Here is a 17854-nt window from a genome sequence, read left to right on the forward strand (position 1 = left end):
TGTACAGGACAACCAGGGAACCAGGCCCAGCCAGCCTGGGTCTAGGAAATGCAGGTCATGCTCCACTGAAGGGCAGGAAGACTCTACACAGGGATCTGGACAGGTTGGATCGATGTGCCCAGGCCAGTTGTGTGAGGTTCCACAATACCAAGTGCTGAGTCCTGCTACAGGCTGGGGGCAGGGCAGCTGGAAAGTGGCTAGGCAGAAAACAGATGCTGCTTGGTTGACAATGGCTGAAAATGAGCCAGATGTGTCCAGATGGGCAAGAGGCCAATGGTACATGGCCTGTACCAGCCATAGCATGGCCAGCAGGACCAGGACAGTGACAGTCCCTCTGTGCTGGGCACTACTGAGGCCACAAGTCAAATTCTGGGTTCAGTTTTGGGCCCCTCACTTGAAGAAAGACACTGAGGTGCGATGGAGAAGGGCAGTAGAGCTGGAGAAGGGTCTGGAGCACAAGTGTGATGAGGAACAGCTGAGGGAGCTAGGGGGGCTTGGCCTGGAGTAAAGGAAGCCTCCCTCAGTCTGGATAGCAAAACTGGGCACTGGTAGAGATGAGGCAGTGAGCAATCCAAGCCTGGCCCAAGCCACATCAGCCTTGATGACAGCAGCAAAATGCTTGGATTTATTGCAGTAGCAAACATAGAGGCAGGAGTAAGACTTGAAGAAATTAGTTGCTTCAAGAGGCAAGCAAGAAGAGATGGTGGTTGTTAATCATTGTAAAAGTTCTCTCTCCTCGTTTTACGCTTTACAGCCTTTGTCATCTCTTCAAGGACACTCATTCAGTGAGCTCCAGAATAAAGAACTGGTAGCAGCTGAAGTCAGTGGAAGGTCTGTCAGGACAATCTGGTCCTAATCAGAATTTATATGTAGTCCCAAACAAGTAACCCACAAATGTTCACACTTGCCCATTATTTTCTGCTGCAGGAGTGGGTAGCAATCCCACAGCAAATACAAGGAACTTGGCATAGTGAAATCCAGTCTGAGATCCTATAGGAAGAGGACATTCATTTACAAAATCTGCAAACTGATTTTTATCCTGTTGGGCTTGTTTGCACATAAATCTTGGTACCTGCCACTAGCATTGATCTTGTGCCAGGTTCTTTCCCCATGTCTGGTTTGCCTTGTTTGGATTCTGTACCTGTTTTCCAGCAGGATACCAGGAAGAGGAGTGCCACACATGATTCATGGCAGCAGCCTCCTGGTGTTAGGCAGCAGATTGCACTGGCAGGCTGTGCACTGTGGTGCAGGCCTCTGTCGTGATATGGACAACGGGTGTCCAGGCACCAGACATAAACAGTGTCCTGAACACGTGCCAGTAGCAGAGCTCTTTGTGATCATGGTATTTTTATCCATGATGTGCTTCCTTCCTGCTGCTTGCACATTTCTGTTGCTATTCACATCAGTGCAGGTAACATGGAAGCCATGTTTGCATACAATGTTTTCCACTTCCAGAATTTCGAGGTCACTTTATGGCATTTTTTTAGCTGAAGGATCTTTAAATTTTCAAGAAAATGTGCAACTTGTGTCTTATTATTTTGGTGTTCATTTCCTGCTTGCCTTATGGCTGAATTGTCCCTTGTGAGGTAGGAGTTTAAGTAGCTGACTGTTCAAACAATTTTTGTTTAAAACATCTAAGTAAGTGTTTTAAAACTCTGTTCTCTAAAGTTGTAGATTGCAGAAGACTGCAAGACAGCGACATGTTTGTGTGTTTAATTCCCTGAGAATTAAATAATTCCAAATTTTCCCCTCTTTGTTGCTGTGCTCTTTTTTTTTTTTTTTTTTTTTTTTTTTTTTTTGCATTTCAAAGCTGCAGGCTTTCTTTTAGTAGAATAATGGGCAATGAATACTTGTGTTCATGGGTTTTATTCTTCCTGAGATTCTGAGAAGACCGCTGCTTAGGCCCTGTTCTGGATTTCCAATGCCTGGTAGCATTTGGGAGTTCTTTCTTTGTCTTTTGTGTTCTTTGCTACCTCAGTGTTGGATGTTTGTCACAGGCAAAGTCAAAGTGTATTCCCACTGTCTTTAAAAAGCTGTTTTGACATGTTGGCACAGTTTAATTTCTTATTGTTTCTGATGTTTTTCTTGCCACCTCCCCTGTCAGTGGCCCTACCGTGGTCGACCAAAGGAGAAAAGTTTCCTCTATGAGATAGTAGCTAACAAAAAAAATGGCATTGACGTTGACAAGTGGGATTATTTTGCAAGGTACAAATCTTACATTTTATTATGAATTCCTATTCACAAACTGCTACTGTATATACAAATATGATCATACTGTTAAACACTCTGTGGAATATTTTCAGGGACTGCCATCACCTGGGAATCCCAAATAATTTTGACTATAAGCGATTGCTTATCTTCACTCGGGTCTGTGAAGTGAAAAACCAGAAGCACATCTGTACCCGTGACAAGGTGAGCAGCGTGTGGAGCCCGGGGGGTCAGAGCACCGGGGGGCACACGGGGGAGCTGCACCCCATGGCTGGGGTTCCTGGGGGTCCTGCCTCATGCTTCCTTAGCCCAAGAGGGGGAGAAGTAGTTGCTGCTCTGAAAGCTTTTCTCAGAAGCTGCTGTTTGGGGGAGGGACAGAGAAAGCCACTGTTTGAAAGGATTTGTGGCAGGTCCTGCCAGGGGAGACTCTACAGACCTGTCAGATCTGCATGATTCTGCTCCAGGTCTTCTGGGCAGGAAGCGAATGTGGCTGTGGTGAGGGGCTGCTAAAGGGGTGAGGGGTCTTCTTCACTGCCAGGCAGCCTGGGGTCACTCTCAGCACTCTGCTCTCCCATGGTGGCCTGAGCCAGGTTCAAAATTTGGAAATTGTGAATAATCATTCTGCTTTCTGCTGTGAATGGGGGGAGACAACTAATTTGATTAATTGATTTATTGCCTTAATTTTCCTAGTAAGACAGTGGCAAAAGTAAATGCTGATAGGGTTTTTTTGATTCAGGAAGTTGGAAATTTGTACGAGATGTTCCATACCCGGTATTGCCTGCACCGGAGAGCATATCAGCATAAGACTGGCAACATCATTGAAATAATGCAAGTATATTTTCCTTTCCTTCCTTTTCAATTTATTTTTAAATTATTGAAACAATCTATATCCATTTGGAATATTCAGATAATCTATAAGGTGTGACATAGAATAAAAGCCACTTCTGATTCTTGTGGAAAGACTTAGTACTTAGAGTATCATAGAGGCTGTGGTTAAGAAAGCAAGCAAAAACAGAGAGAGGAGGACAAAAACATCCTTCCATGTGAAATTAAATTAGAGGAAAATTACCAAAGGCCTGAAGGAGCACAGTATCAGGGTGTGCTTAAACCATTTAAACTGCTGACAGCTGAAGTCAAATCCTTATCTGCAAGTTAGAGACCACTTAGCTCAAACTGGCTGGTTACTAGAGGAAGGTTACTAACAGAGTAAAGTCATGAATGGGCTCATGTAGCTCAGCTGAGGCCTGGCTTTGTGTTTATATAATGCAAGATTTGTTCAGGACCAACTCATCTGGCTACCTGCTGTTTTACCTCTCTTGTCTATAGAATTTTCCATATAACGTTATTGTTTTTAGTTTTCTTGAAAACCAGAAATACTCCAAATATTTTTTCCTTAGGGTCTTGTCTGCTGGGTAACTGTCTGTTGAGTTTGGAAAAAAGGAATGTGAAGGATTACACAGGACAAGAGTGATTTGGATTGCTTTCATTTCATAAATTTTAGCTCCTGATTTAAGGATCCTCTAAAATTCAGACTAAAAATGCTCAGGTTTGACAGTACCTACCTACATATGAGGAGTAAAACATATTTTTTAGTTTAGAAAAACTCAGATCTTGGCTTCCCACAATTATAGCAGCCTTTCCAAAAGAATGTCCAAGCTGGAAATGACAGCAAGACATCTTTAGAACATAATATTTTCCCATCTGAACATAGTACATGTTTGTGATGCTTCCCCTTTACAATGCTTTTTACCCTCTCAGCTAACTCGGGAAACAAGGAATCTGTAAAAGGGTGTGGTTATCTGTGAGGCAGCCGCTGTTTGCAGGGTTCTGCAGTTGTCTCAGCAGTTAAACACAGTCTGAAGCAGAACAAAGTGAACTTGCTCATTCATCTGAAGGTTACATTCTCATCTGAACCCGTCTGCAGTAAATCTCTGTTGAAATGTGCAGTGGCAGCATGGAGATAAGATGTTGCAGTGATCAGTGTCTGCTGTGTGCTGGGGATACAGCTTCATCTGGTGTCTTCTGTTTATAACATACTAATTTGTTTCTTTTTTGCCTGTTGACCAGTGAGGTGTTTCAAAATGATATTTTCATAAAGCCGTAATTTTGTCTCAAACTAGGATTACAGAAGCCTTTCAAAAAGCAGACAAATTTTTTGAAATAAGAGGCTCTGGAGGGAAAGTGTATCACATTTCTACAGCAATGGAGGACATGGAAGCCTACACTAAACTAACTGGTAAGAGGTCTCAGAATTATTTTTTTAAGTAAAAGAGCAGGAGTATCTGTTAAAATGCTGTTTTTACAGCATTTTGTGAACAGAAGGTGGGGCAGGCCTGGGCTGTCTAATCCTTGTGCTCTCAGATCTTGCTGGGAGAGCAAGATCTTCTAGTTTAAATTACTTTTGTGTTAAGAGAGAGAAAGAAGCACCAACTTTATGTTCCACATACATTCAGATTCAGCAGTGTTAGAAGATCCTGCCCATGCCCTGAGTTTGTTGCACTTGTCATGAGTGGGATGTAAGTGAGCTCTAAGTGATACTGCAGGTGGCTCTCTCAGGTGGAGAAGTACTGGGTGTGTGTTGTGGTGTGAAGCTATTCCCAAAGCAGGTTCCAAACGGCTCTTGCAGGCTCTCAGGGTTGCTGCCTCCTGGTCTGTGCTGTGGGGCCCCAGGTTGTGTTCAGAGCTGCAGAGTGGGCCAGGCAACCCTGCTGCTCCGAGGCTCTGTGCTTGGCTCTGTGCGTGCAGGGCAGGGGTGCTGCAGGCCCTGCTCAGGGCTGCTCCTGATTACTGGCAGCTCTTGCAGCACCTGTCACCTACAACTCACCAGGACTTCCAAGTCAGCTTTCCTGAGTTTCCATCACCAAGCCTTAGCTGACCAACAGAGTCAGCTAAGAACCTCTATCTTTGGTCCATGGATGAGGTGACAGGGCCTGAGGGCACTGTTGCAGAGAATGCTTTGTGATGCTAAAGGCCTTCTGCTGGCAGTCCTTCATATGCCACAGCTGTCTGCAGTCTGACCACACACCTGCTGAGGTGAGGAGCTGTGTGTCCCCTCTGTCATTGTGTGCCTCTGCTCAGGGCAGGACAAGGCAGGGCAGTAGCTGTTGGAGAACACAAATTGCAGTGCTGAGCAAAGGAAGGCTGGGCAGAAAGCAAAGAACTGAGGTGAAGTTGTTCCTGGGCTGGGCCTGTTCCTGGGGGCTGGCTGGCCTGGTGGGTCCTGCTGTGACTGCCTGCTTACCTGTGGTACCTGGTGGGGAGCACAACTCAGGGCAAGGACAGCAGGCTGTGCCCAGCCTCTCACAGTCTGCCATGGCAAGGAGCTGCTTGCTGGGACCATCTGTTCAGCAAGGAGAGTGGTGTGAGGAATGTACCAGCATCAGATGTACAATGGAGCATGAATGACGAGTATGTTCTCCTCTTAAACCTCCTTCCTGCCTCTAGTGCTGTCAGAGGTTAGGATTTTCCCTTTTTCTCCCTTTCTTTCTTTTTCACTCAGGGAATTTTCTCCCATTTGCTGCCTAAGAGATGGGAGCAACAGATACGTAAGAGGGACAAAAGATGTAGCCAAGGAGGAGAGGGAAGGGTGCAGTTTGCTATCCTCTCTGAGCTGGGGGCTTTCTCTTGGGAAGGGCAGAGATTTTGGCTGGGGGGTGAGGGGCCGGGCTCAGCTCTTCGCGCTCAAGACCAGAGGTGCGATGGCCGGGCTGCTGCTGTGGGGAGAATTTGCTGCCACCGCGGAGTTCTGTCCTGCGCTGCTTTCTCCTTACTGGGGGTGAGCTTCTGCTCTCAAGTGCAGCTGTTGAACTGGGACCTTTCCAACGCCCGACCTCACTGGGAAGAGGACCCCGACCCCGTCCCCGTTCCCGGAGGGAGCAGCTCCCGGCTGCTGCCGCTGCCGGGCCCCGCTGCTTTCTGCCGCTGCTCCGGCTCTTTCAGTGCACGTTAACCCGACCCCCCGTGCCCGCCGGGACACCCCGCGGCTCCTGCTACGGCTGTGGAATTTTCTGCTACACTTTGTCTGCCACCCGGGTGCGCCCGGCTCCGCTGCGGCAGCCGCCGCTCCGAGGTTCCTGCTGCGCTCCATTCCGGCTCCCGAGCGGCACCCGAGGGGCCCGGCTGCCCCTGGGGCTTTGCCAAGGAAGCCCCTTTTCCATCCCTCCCGCCGGCCCGGCCGCCATCACCGCGTGCAGAGGCGGCCGAGCTGGCGCCACAGCGCCCCCTGCAGGCGCGGGGGAATCCCCGCAGCCGCCCTGCCCGGCCGGGAGCCACCAGCGCCCCTGGCGGCCGCGAGCGGAGCTGCACCGAGGGGAAAGGGCCTGCGGCCGGGAGAGGCCGGCCCTGGGCTCTGCTGCTGCTCGTTGGTGCTGCCGGCGCTGCTGTTTGTGTGCCTTGGCACCCACACACACACCAGCAAAGAGCTGCTACTCCTTCTCCCGTAGCTCTGCCTGAAAGCCCCTTCATTTCAAAGTGATCATAATTTGGAGGGAAGGGGGTCACATTTTCCATTCCAAGGGAGGCTCCTGCCTTCCTTGGCAGACACCTGTCCTTCAAACCAGGATAAGTGCTTGCAACCTGCATGCTCCTGAGGCTTGTTTCAGCAGTCCCTGGTGAGTGATGCTTCTGTGAAATTGTCCAGTTATGGACCTCTACAAATTATGATCCTCTGTGAGGTCCTGCAGCAGAAGGTTCTCTAGCTTTCTTCCATGGTGGGTGAAGAACCACTGTTGTTTTTCAATGTGTTCCCTCCTGATTTGGCAACAAGTCCTAGTTCTAGAAGAGGCTGAGACAGCAAAACATTCCTTGTCACTGCTGCTTTTGCACAAGGAAGATGTTCATGGGCTTCTTATTTTCCCTGCATTATCTGTTCTTTGTCTGACGAGACCTGGTCTGTGGTTCCTCGTGGAGAAGTTCCTGGCTTTGGTTGGCCTTGTCCATAAAACCAGTTGAAGGTGTTTTGGTACATGGCTCAGAGGTTGCTTCTGGAGCGTGTTGGGAGCTCCTCAGGCTAGTTGCAGCTCCGAGTGGACTCTTGCAGGGCTCTGCTTGCAGCATGTGTTGAAGGTGCCCAGGTGTTCCTGGCCAGGGATTGCAGCTGTGGGGTGCAGATCAGGCCAGCAGCATCCTGGCAGCAGCAGTCTCTTGAACAGCCAAAAATAACCTTTCTGCTCTGAAGCCACATCAAAAGAAACCTGTCTTGCTCCGACTGATGGTGGGAATCTTGCTGCATGTGTCACAGGAGGGGGTATTTTGATGATGGCATCCAAAGTCTGAGAAAGCCTGAAGGCTTAATGGCCATTCTTTATTTTTTTTTACAAGACAGAGTGCCCATGTCCTGAGCCAGTTAGTGCTGGAGTTCAGGATAGTCTGCTAAACAAAACTGGCTAAATAAGAGGAGAAAGTAACTTCCAGTGAATAGCAAAATATGTTGCCAGGGTGAGAATTGAGTTAGTTTTTCTGCCAACAACCATTGTGAATCTAATGATAATTAAGATTATATTGTGACATCTAGTTGTCAGACTTAGTTCAGTCATTCCCTGAAAGTGTCTTTCCTGAACCAGCAGTTTTTTCTTGTTGCTTTAACCTTTGGTCCTGTTTGTGCATTTTACTGCGACATTGGGTTGTGACATACGTAACAAAAATCAATGCAACTTTGGCAGACTGCATCTACCAGGAAATTCTGCACTCAAGTCATCCAGAACTGGAGGAGGCACGAGAAATTTTGCGTAAAGTAGAACGACGTGAATTATACAAGTTTTTAGGAGAGACTCGACCTGAATCGAAGAAGGAAATTGTAAAGGTAATGTCCTTTAGGAAGGTTCTGAATTCTGTCCCCATATAAATGTTCTTGAAGTTGCTGACCATCCATTTATCTCTATTTCCATGTGTGCTTTGTTTGGTTTGAGGGGGGTTTTTTTGTTATTTGCTGTTCAAAAAATGGAGTCAAAAGTTGTCCTCCCATCTTTAAGTAGCTGAGCCATGAAACATATAAGAAATTGGGAAAAGTTTTATCTACAAACAGTCAGAAGAATGGCAACAGGTGGAAATTCAGAGGCTGATTATTGTAGAAATATTTTCAGGAAAAACTTTTCTGAAAAATACAAAATTTTATTGAAGACTGTTACAGTCCAGTGATTGAGAAGGTTATTACATCGTTTGATGTTCATGAAAATTTCAAAATAATAAGGAACACATTTGTGTTCTTTGCTTTGAGAATAGACATCAAATTGAGTAATAGCTGCTGAATTTCTTGGTGTTAAATTCTCTACTAAGCAGGAGCATGCCTGTACTTTTTCCAGTCTTTTTCATGAATGCTTTTCAAAGCAGATCACAGTTTAATTCCTGTTGTCTTATTTCAAAATAATGATATATTAGAGCTCACTTCAGCTGGCTCAGCTCTTTTAATGTGCTGTGCTGTGTTGTCAAATCATCAGTTATTTATGCCCAAACTTCACCCATAAGGGTGAAAGTTTTTTATTCCGGATTTCCAGAAGTGGATGTCTGTATCTAGAAAGCCTTCATAAATAAGAATAATTCAGCTCTTTTAAAGAATGAGGTTAGAAAAGGACTACTAGATGTTGGAGTTCATCTTTTTGTTTGAAGGGAAGGTTTGCTTGTGTTCTTTGTCTAAGAAAAAGTAGTGTTAAGAGATTCTGTATTATAAAAGCAGGAGGAAATAGGTGAAAACTTGAGATGGTTGTACATCAATTGTCTAATTTCTGCCCTTCTGAGGAGAAGGTTGGGATAGGTGGCCCAGCAAATAAAGGAGACAGGTGTGAGAGCAAATGGTATGAGTTCCACCTTTAAACAGTTCCTTTTGGAAGCTTGGTTGATGAAAGGAAAAACTCTCGTTTTGAAAGTCCAGCCAAAGGCATTGAATCTTGGGGTATCCAGGCTGTTGTTTTGAAGGGAGAGTGGGTCCCTGTTGGTGCTGTAATTATATCCAGCCAGTGCTTTGCAGCTCTGGGTGCACAGCTGAGGGGTTGAGGGAGGATGTTTCCTCCTGTGGTGCCCATGGCAGGAGTGCCAGAGGCTCAACCTCCTCCCAGGTGCTGGAGGGGAGCAGTGGCTGCAGGAGACAGAACTGTGTCTGCTCTGCTCCTTCACACACCACAGCGCTATGTTTGGAATCACAGAATGGTTTGGGTTGGAAAGGACCTTTAAAGGCATCTAGTCCAACCTCCGGCCATGGACAGGGACACCTTCCACTAGACCAGGTTGCTCCAGCCCTGTGCAATTCTGTGATCCTCAAGCTGGCCAGAGCCAGGGGAACATCCCAAACAGCTTCAGAGTTCTTAAATTCAGGCTGAGTTTCCAGTTAATGCAAACTGGAGAGAGAACTTCAAAACAATGCAAGCAAAGAAAGGAAGTGAATTTACATACATTCTGATACAGGGTAGAAATAGTTACAGACAGGCTGCCTCCAGCCAGGTCCCTCCTGGCAAGGTTTTCCTCCAAGCTTGCTCTCAGTCTAAATAAACCTTTCCTTGGCTTCTTGAGTCACTACAAACCACACACATGCCTCACCTTGGCAATGTGTGCGATTTTCTGCTCGTCAGTCTCCCCATCTCTGCAGTGAACAAGTCAGCAGCAAAAAACCCCAAAATTAACCCAACTGCTCCTAGCTGAATTCCTTCCCTCCTGGACAGTCTCCTGACTGCTCTGTGCTGCCTTCCCGTGAGTCTCAGTTGCTCCCAGGAAATCTTGCTGCTTCAAATCTTGCATCTTCCCCAGAACACAGCAGCCCTGAGTAAAGGTCACAGCCTTTGAATGAGGACTCAGGCATTTCAGTGGTCAACTGTTCTCCATCAAACCATGTTCCCCTGCTTTACTTTAGCCTAAGTGTGAGCAGGGAATATTCCCTTGGGGCCAAAAGCAAACAAAACCCCTTTGTGGGTTTCAGCTTTTGTGGAGTACTTCAGTGGAGTACTTTTTGGGATTTTTTTTTTTTGTGATTGTCTGCCTCTTGTGGTTTTTTATATGTTCTGCTGTATAGATATACAAGCTTTATTAGAGAGTAAGATTCTGCAGCTCTTCATTAAAAAAGTTCAGTGAAAATGTCTAGTATTCAGCTTTGGGAACTTATTGCAAAACATTTGTATTGGTAAAATAGTTGGTTGAATGTACTTATTTTCTGTTTTCATGCTTCAGTATTCTGGATGGTACACTCCTACTCTCCCCCTGCCCCATCATCAGGTGTAAAACTTCTCCTCCACAGACTGGCAGATTTTGGGTCTTCTCAATTGCATAAGATTGGTTTGTTTCTAAAAACTGCGTTTTGTGCTAATGGCTATGGTGTACAGTAATTCAAACAACCAGATTGCTGCAAGAGTCTTGTCAAGCTGTGAAGAATTGAAAGCTTTAGTTTAATCACATATTGTGTCACGTGTTGTGTTGCCTTGACCTAGACCTGAGAGGGTGTAAAAGTAATCTGAGTTACTGAGTTAATCTTTTGGTTTGGTTTCTTTCAGAGTAATAGCCTGGCAGAAAGCATTGCTAATTCCAAGCCAGAGAAGGACCCTCCAGATGTGGAGCTAAAGGCTGAGAATTTCATAGTTGATGTAAACACCTCTCAGAGCGGGTTCCAGTAAAAACTTCTCGATCGCAGAGGGCCTTGTGTACCCTGGTGAAAGAGCAAACCCACAGGGTGTCTGTAGCTGCAGTCCTGGTTCAGCCTGAGGGTCTGAGGGCTACGAGCTTCCCATGGGAGGTTTGCTGTGGTGGGAGGGTGTGGGGCAGGCAGTGGGCAGCCTCACTGGGCTGTCACCTGTGACACTGCTCCTGGTGACAAATGGGCTTTCTATTTGTCACTGTCCATTTTGTCACTGTCCTCACTCCAACAAGGAGCAGTGGAGAAACTCGTGGGGTTTGGGACGTGGGTGTCAATGGCAGCAGCCTGGGGACCACTGGATGGGTCAGGAAGGCAGAAAACCTGCAGGCCCAGTGGGAGGAAAAGAGGCACAGTGACCTCCAGGCTCCTGGTGTTGCACACCTGATGCCCAGCAGGCACTGCTGGGGTTTGTCTGCTGCACAAAGCACCTGCTGGCACAGCTCAGTCTGCAGCCAGCACTGGTGGGAGCCTCAGACAGAGGAGGGAGCTGGTGCAGTCTGCAGGTATCACACAGCCTGATCCCTGTTCTTAGTTCATTCTGGGAAGAGTGAGTGGCTTTCCATAGAGTGCATCACGAACCACTCCTAAAGCACCCTTGCACTGAAGGTTTACTTCACTGGGCAAGACTGTAGCAGTTCACTGAGCTTTAAAAAATTTGCCTGGGCTTTTCCCATCCCACAGACTGAAATTGTAGGGAAGTGGGTCCCTGCTGAGCACAGAAATGTTGGGGTACCAGGCCGATGTAAATAATGTTGTTTAAACCTCATGTTATAATTGTAGCTCTGCTGCAGCCTCTGCGGGTTGTGTGTTTTGGGGAGGCCCAGGCTGGCAAGGGACCAGTACACTTCCAGTGCTGGAAACTGGAATGTTTCAGAGTACAACTGGGAGCTGGTCACTGTAAATGTGAATATCCACATGGCAGCATCAGAGCAAGAGGGCGTGGAAGAAAAGATGCAAAATACAAAAATCAGATTGTTTTTTAAGTAATAATTTGTTAATTACTGTTCATTTGATTACTGTAATTTTCAGGAGTAGAGTGTGTGTGGCCTTTTGTATTTATTGTGAGAAAACTAAAGACAAACATTAACAAATGCCATTTTCTTTGTTTACTTGGAAGATTATCAACATGGATTATGGAATGAAAGAACAGAATCCAATTGATAACGTTCATTTCTATTGCAAGGCTGATCCTTCCAAGGCAGTCAGTATCAGTAAAGAACAGGTAGGTTTCTACTTTCCTTCTGAAAAGCATTTTCACCACCTGTGATGGAGGTGATCACAGTCCTGCGTGGTTATTCTTGCAGCAGTTGTGGAGACGTGGTGGGATCCATGGCCTTGCAGGTCTTCAGGGTGTGTTGTACTGTGACACTCTGGAACCCTGACAGCCTTTGCATATGAACAGTATTTAATTGGAATACACTGGGAGTTGGAATATCACAGTTGCTTTGGATAAAACTCATGGATTGTAGTGGGGCTTCTTACTGCTTTCCTTTTGTATTCCAAGAAATACTAAAGCTTTTTTCTGTTTTATTCCAAAGGTTTCAAAGTTTTTACCGATAATATTTATGGAGCAGGTTGTCCGGGTTTATTACAAAAGTCAGGATCCAGATGTTATTTCAGCTGCAAAACAGTACTTTATTCAGTGGTGTATGGAGAATGATTTCACCAAACCACAGGTAACAAATTCACTTATTATATTTCTTGTTTAGAGCTCTTCATCTTTGTCCATAAGTTTGCTTTTTCATTAAAAAGTTTGACATTCAGGCCTTGCCTTTGTGGCAGAGGCACTCACTCACCTGACCCCTGGTTTTATCAGGGCTCTCACCTGGGGGTGCTTTGGTTTCAATGAAGTAGTGCTGGAGACCTGAAAGTACCCATAGGATTTTATAGGATCATAGAATCATGGAATGGTTTGGGTTGGAAGGGGACCTTGAAGATCACCTTGTTCAAAACCCCTGCCATGGGCAGGGACACCTTGCACTAGACCAAGCTGGGGAAAGAGCTGCATCCCCAAACACGAGAGGCCACCCAGGAGATGAGTGTTCTTAGGTGGGGATACAGGCATGGAAAACTGTGTAAGGCCCATTCTTAGGTCATTCTTCTGGCACCTGTCTTTTAGAGCAGTTAATTTTAGAAGGGCCTTTATACCAATGGATCAAGCAACAGCTCTCCCTCGTTGTAGAGTGTGGTTGTGTCCTGTAAGCACATTGTTCTGGCACAGGCACATCCACCCTGCAGGGCCTGGCGTGCTGCAGAGCACAGCAATGTGCATCTCACCAGCTGATTTCTGAGCTTAGGCAGCTGATGGTCTGTGTTGGCAATGCCTGAGCACAGATTAACACCTGTATCTGACTGGGATGAGCCCCACTGCCTCAGACCAGCTGCTGTACCAACCTTGCTTGTTTTAGACAGTGCAAGGCACATCCCAGCACCAAGGGTAGCTCAACTGCAGCAGTGTTAATGAGGTATTGTGGTGAAGTCAGAGGAAGCATTCTAGTGTTTCTGTTTGTAGGCCAGCGGCCAGGATACAGCCAGTTGACTTTCCAGGTTTTCTGGTAATAATTTAGGAAGAACTGGACTGCCAATGGTGATGCCTCCTCAGGTAGGCAGGGCACTTTTGTCTCCCCACCACTGACTGCAATCAGTTTCCACCCCTGGGATATACAGTCATGAGTGTTTATTAATTTACAAAGATTCTGGGACCTTGGATTGACTTTTTCCTGTTAAACCTGAGAGTGAGCTGCTTTTCCTCTGCTTTAGAATGGAAAACAAAAGTGAATGTTACCATCATTAGTGTTTCCTGACTTTTAATACTAGGATAGTGATGTTGTTGCCCCTCATCTAACTCCAATGAAGAAAACCTGGAATAACCTGACAGATGATGAACACACAAGAGCCTCAGAACCCAGCTGCAGACAAAGGCTTCCTTTTGATGAGTAACACGTTTCTTTTTGGCACTATTCAGTCTGCTTCCTCAGAAGATGAGTAAATTTGAGCATCAACTCTTCTAAAAGCTGGTTGGACGGACTGGAAGAATTCACAGAACAATGCAGAATGCATTTTACAGTACAGAATGTTTTAATGTAGATACCTAAAGTGCATAGTCCAGATGGACTTCTAAGAAACAACTTATTACAAGAGAATAAACTCAGTTCTCATTTGTTTTTGAATGTATTGGCACTGTGTAGCAAGAGTAACTTTAAAAATTGCAATTCATTGTTATTACAAGATTTTATTGCTCCATCTCGTCCTGATCCCTTCCTTAACTGTGCTGTTGCATGATTTAGCAGAAAAAATCCCAGCCCAGGTTTGATGCAGTTTTTGGGGGGGGGGGGGGGAGGAGGTTGGGGTTTTCTTAGTGTCTGAGGAAGAGGGGGATAAGTACACTTCTGAAAATACAGTGGGGTGAAGAAGAAATTACCAAAGGTGGCATCTTCAAAATTAGCAAAATTAATTTCAGGCAAAAAAAAAGGAAGAGAGAGGGGAATCTCTTGATAATCAAAGATTATTTTTCTGGTATTCAAAAAGCTGATGCATGCCTCTTGCTGCAAGTGACCACAATTTTTATTGAAGTAACAATGCATTGCAGTGCCATGCAGCCTTTTATTGTTTTATTGTGTATTTTTGATACATAGAATGTTATATTTTTTACTGTCTGTCCTGCAAAGACTGCTCAGGAGGCCTGTGGTGTGAGTGGTTGCAGGACAGCCTAGCTGCCCAGGTGTTTGCCAGGGCACAGGTGTGCAGAGGGGGCAGTGCCAACAGGGTTCTGCCTTGGCTCTGCTGTACACTGTTCTGGGCAGACAGGCTCATCAGAAATCCCTCCATTCTTGTATCTCTGCCCTGTTCTCCTGGGTCTCATGGCCGTCCCTGTGTCATTTTTCTGTCTCTTGTAGATCTGTGAGGGTTCTTATGGTTTTCCTGTACTGGCAGTACTGGTGTGAGTGTTCTGAATGTCCGTCCTGTTGAACACATGACCGAGGAAGACAATTTTCCTCTCATCTTTTACTCAGGTCTAAGAGGAAGGCTGCTTTCTGTACATGAAACCTCAAAGCTTGAAAGAGTCTGACCACAAAACTAAAAACGCAAAGTAAAAGGTTCAGTAATGCTCAGGAATTGGAGCGATCTGTGGCCTTTATATGTGGAATGGAGAGAGAGGTGTTGAGCATCTGGCTCAGGCAGTCAGGTGTGGGTGGCCAGGGTAGGTTCTGAAAAATAACCCAGTGGGAAGGTGCTGTGAGAGAACTCCAGAACTCCTGTCATGTCTCTTTCGCCCTTTTTATCCTGGGAACTGATGCTGTTAGACAGAGGGAGGGAGAATGGGTATCCATGTACTTCTGCTGCTGCTTATGTATCTGTGCTCACGTGTCTGAATGTGTAACCTCTGGTGTTCCTGTCTAACAGTATTTCAGACCTGCAGGTGAACCAGGTAACTGTTACAAGGATTTGTGACCTCTTTAAAAGCTTTTAAAAAATTTCAAGAAACAATATCTTATACTGAAGACATTTATATCCCTTGTTTGCTTAATATAATTTTGATATAATTTTGTTATTGTTGATTTGGTTTGTTTTGAATTTGTTACTAACTGTGCACTTTATACTTGGGAAAGATCTTTTGCTTATGTTAAATCAAAAGTTTATACTTAACATTAAGTTCTGAGAGCATTTCTTTTCTCAACATGTTCATCTGAGCCTCTCTGAAGAATAAATTTATAAACTATGATTTTACTATTCTTTTAAAGAATTGCAGTGTGTGGCCTTTACTAAAAATGGTCAAGGTGTTCCTACCTGCTGCTGGTGGAAGAGCTTCCCTCTGGGAAGAGGTTCTGGGTTCACATCTCCTCGTGGGCAGTGGGGTTGGCACAGCGGGGCCGGGGCTCAGGGAGGATCCCACCATGGAGCCACCTGGCCCTTGCCATGCCCTGGAGAGCGGCCACCTCCAGGGGCCAGGGAAGCTTGAGATGCTGCTGCAGCTGCTGGGGAGGGGAAGGGAAGGGGAGGTCATGCCTGACCAGCCTGGTCACCTCTGCTGAGATGCCTGTGCCGGGGGCTGAGGGGAGAGCAGTGGTGTTGGCAGCCTCAGTGAGCTGCCCAGCAGGGTTTGGGTGAGCAGGCAGGGCTGGACTAAAGCCTGGCGGCTGCAGGGCTGGGTTCCGAGTGTGGTTATCAGCAGCACAAGTCTTGTGCCAGGGGTGGTGCTGGGGCCAGTTCCAGAGGTCCTTTACTGGTGGACAGGGTCCACCCTCAGCACGTTTGCAGATGGGGGGGTGTGGCTGGTACTCCAGAGGGATGTGCTGCATCCAGAGGGATCTTACCAGGCTGCAGAGAGGGTCTGACAGGAACCTCCTGACGATCACCAAGAGGAAGTGCAATGTCCTGCATCTGAGAAGGGTCATTTCCTGCACCAGGATGTGTTGAGACCACCCATCGTGAGCCAACAAATGGACAACAACTGCTCTTTCAGCCAAGTGTTCCAGTGGTGTCCTGGGCTGCCTTAGACTGAGTATTGTCAGCAGGTACAGAACCCTTCTGCTCTGCTCCACACCAGTGAGGGCAGCCCTGGAGTGCTGGGCCCAGAGCTGGGCTGCCCAGTACAGGAGACAGGGACAGACTGGAGAGAGTCCAGCACAGGGCCATCAAGGTGATGGAGGGACTGCAGCATCTCTGCCATGAGGAGAGGCTGAGAGAGCTGCGACTGCCCAGCCTGGAGCAGAGCAGGCTCAGGGCATCTCCTCCCTGTGGACAAATACCCGGGGGGAGGCCGCAGAGGGGATGGGGCCAGGGACAGCCCCAGGAGCCACGGGCACAGACTGACACATAGGAGGGGCCCTCCGAGCTCAGGACACACTTCTGCACTGGGAGGGTGGCCGAGCACTGGTGCAGGTGCCCGGGGAGGTGGTGGAGTCTCCATCCCTGGAGAGACTCAAAAGCCACCTGGACACATCCTGGGCAGCCGGCTCTGGGTGGCCCTGACGGAGCAGGGGGCTGGGCAAGGTGACCTCCAGAGGTGCCTCCAGCCTCACCCAGCTGGAGATCCTCCCCAGTGCTGCTGGCAGAAATATGAAATGGGCCTGAAGTCAGGGGTGAGGGGTGAGGCAGTGCTGGGAATAGGAAAGGGTCCTGACAGACACGAGGGTGAGATCCCCAGGGGGATGGTGCTGTGCAGCCACTTTGGGCAGGGAGCATTGGGTGGCACCAGGGCACAGAGGTCAGGTGCCCTGAGTTGGGTGCCCTGAAGGGCTGCAGTAGGCTCCAGGCACGTGCCACTGGGAGTGTCCAGGGCCGTGTGTGGGCACTGGGCTGGGGAGGGCTCTGTGCTCCTAAAGGCACCTGGTCAGAGGATCTGTGAACAGTGAGCCAGCAAGCCAAACCCCCGGTCATGGGATAAGGGAGGTGAAGACGTTGGACCTCATCAGTGGCACCTTGCCTTGAGGAGAGTGTGGGGAGCAGGAGAAAGGTCTTTTTTTTTGTCTGAGAGGACTCAGAAAAGGAGGAAGACAAACCTCCTTGGCCCAGCTAACTGGTGGGCTGTCAAGAGGCTACAGGCAACCAGAACTTTGCTGTTGGTCAGACTGTAACCCTGGGGGTCTGGGATAGTGGAAGGGGTCAGTGGCACTCTGCAGGTGGAGGAGGAGGGAGATCTGAAGGGGTAGAGAGAAAAGGGATATGAGAGGGCTGTGTTGAAAATAGGGCTGGTCAGTGTAGTGTCTGCCTGAGCCCTGCACACTCCTCTCTGTCTTCTTAAATCCATTCTTACCTATTTCTCCGCGCACGTCCCAGCCTGTGTGGATGTGCTGCAAGGAGTAAGTGCCAGCTGCTGGAGAGATGGCACAGGTGGGCCACGGGAGATGGCATCAGCAGGGAAATGACGGGTGAGGTTTAACACAGGAACTCATGGGCTGGGAGGCTGGGTGGGTGTGTACAGCGCTGCAGGCTGGGGCTCCATGGGCTCCAGGCCTCACAGAATTGCAGGTTTAGGCACAGGAGCCAACATCAGGTGAGGTCATGGGGTGATACTTCAGCTGGATGTCCAGC

The 17854-nt window shown here is 47.5% G+C and overlaps 1 protein-coding gene across 4 annotated transcripts in view; it reads left to right on the forward strand.

Moving 5' to 3' along the window:
- SAMHD1 (SAM and HD domain containing deoxynucleoside triphosphate triphosphohydrolase 1) overlaps window positions 1-15560 on the forward strand; it is a 28457-nt gene extending 12897 nt beyond the window's left edge. For all 4 annotated transcript variants that reach the window (XM_048321766.1, XM_048321769.1, XM_048321767.1 and 1 more), the window contains 9 exons: window positions 2105-2205; window positions 2304-2412; window positions 2945-3036; window positions 4329-4444; window positions 7869-8008; window positions 10680-10769; window positions 11937-12041; window positions 12358-12495; window positions 13637-15560. In XM_048321766.1, coding sequence (XP_048177723.1) covers window positions 2105-2205; window positions 2304-2412; window positions 2945-3036; window positions 4329-4444; window positions 7869-8008; window positions 10680-10769; window positions 11937-12041; window positions 12358-12495; window positions 13637-13759 — 1014 coding nt within the window. In that variant the 3' untranslated portion in view covers window positions 13760-15560. The remainder of the gene's footprint in view (window positions 1-2104; window positions 2206-2303; window positions 2413-2944; window positions 3037-4328; window positions 4445-7868; window positions 8009-10679; window positions 10770-11936; window positions 12042-12357; window positions 12496-13636) is intronic.
- Window positions 15561-17854: the final 2294 nt, after the last annotated feature.

Source organism: Corvus hawaiiensis, chromosome 17 (assembly GCF_020740725.1).
Source record: "Corvus hawaiiensis isolate bCorHaw1 chromosome 17, bCorHaw1.pri.cur, whole genome shotgun sequence".
Lineage (NCBI taxonomy): Eukaryota > Metazoa > Chordata > Aves > Passeriformes > Corvidae > Corvus > Corvus hawaiiensis.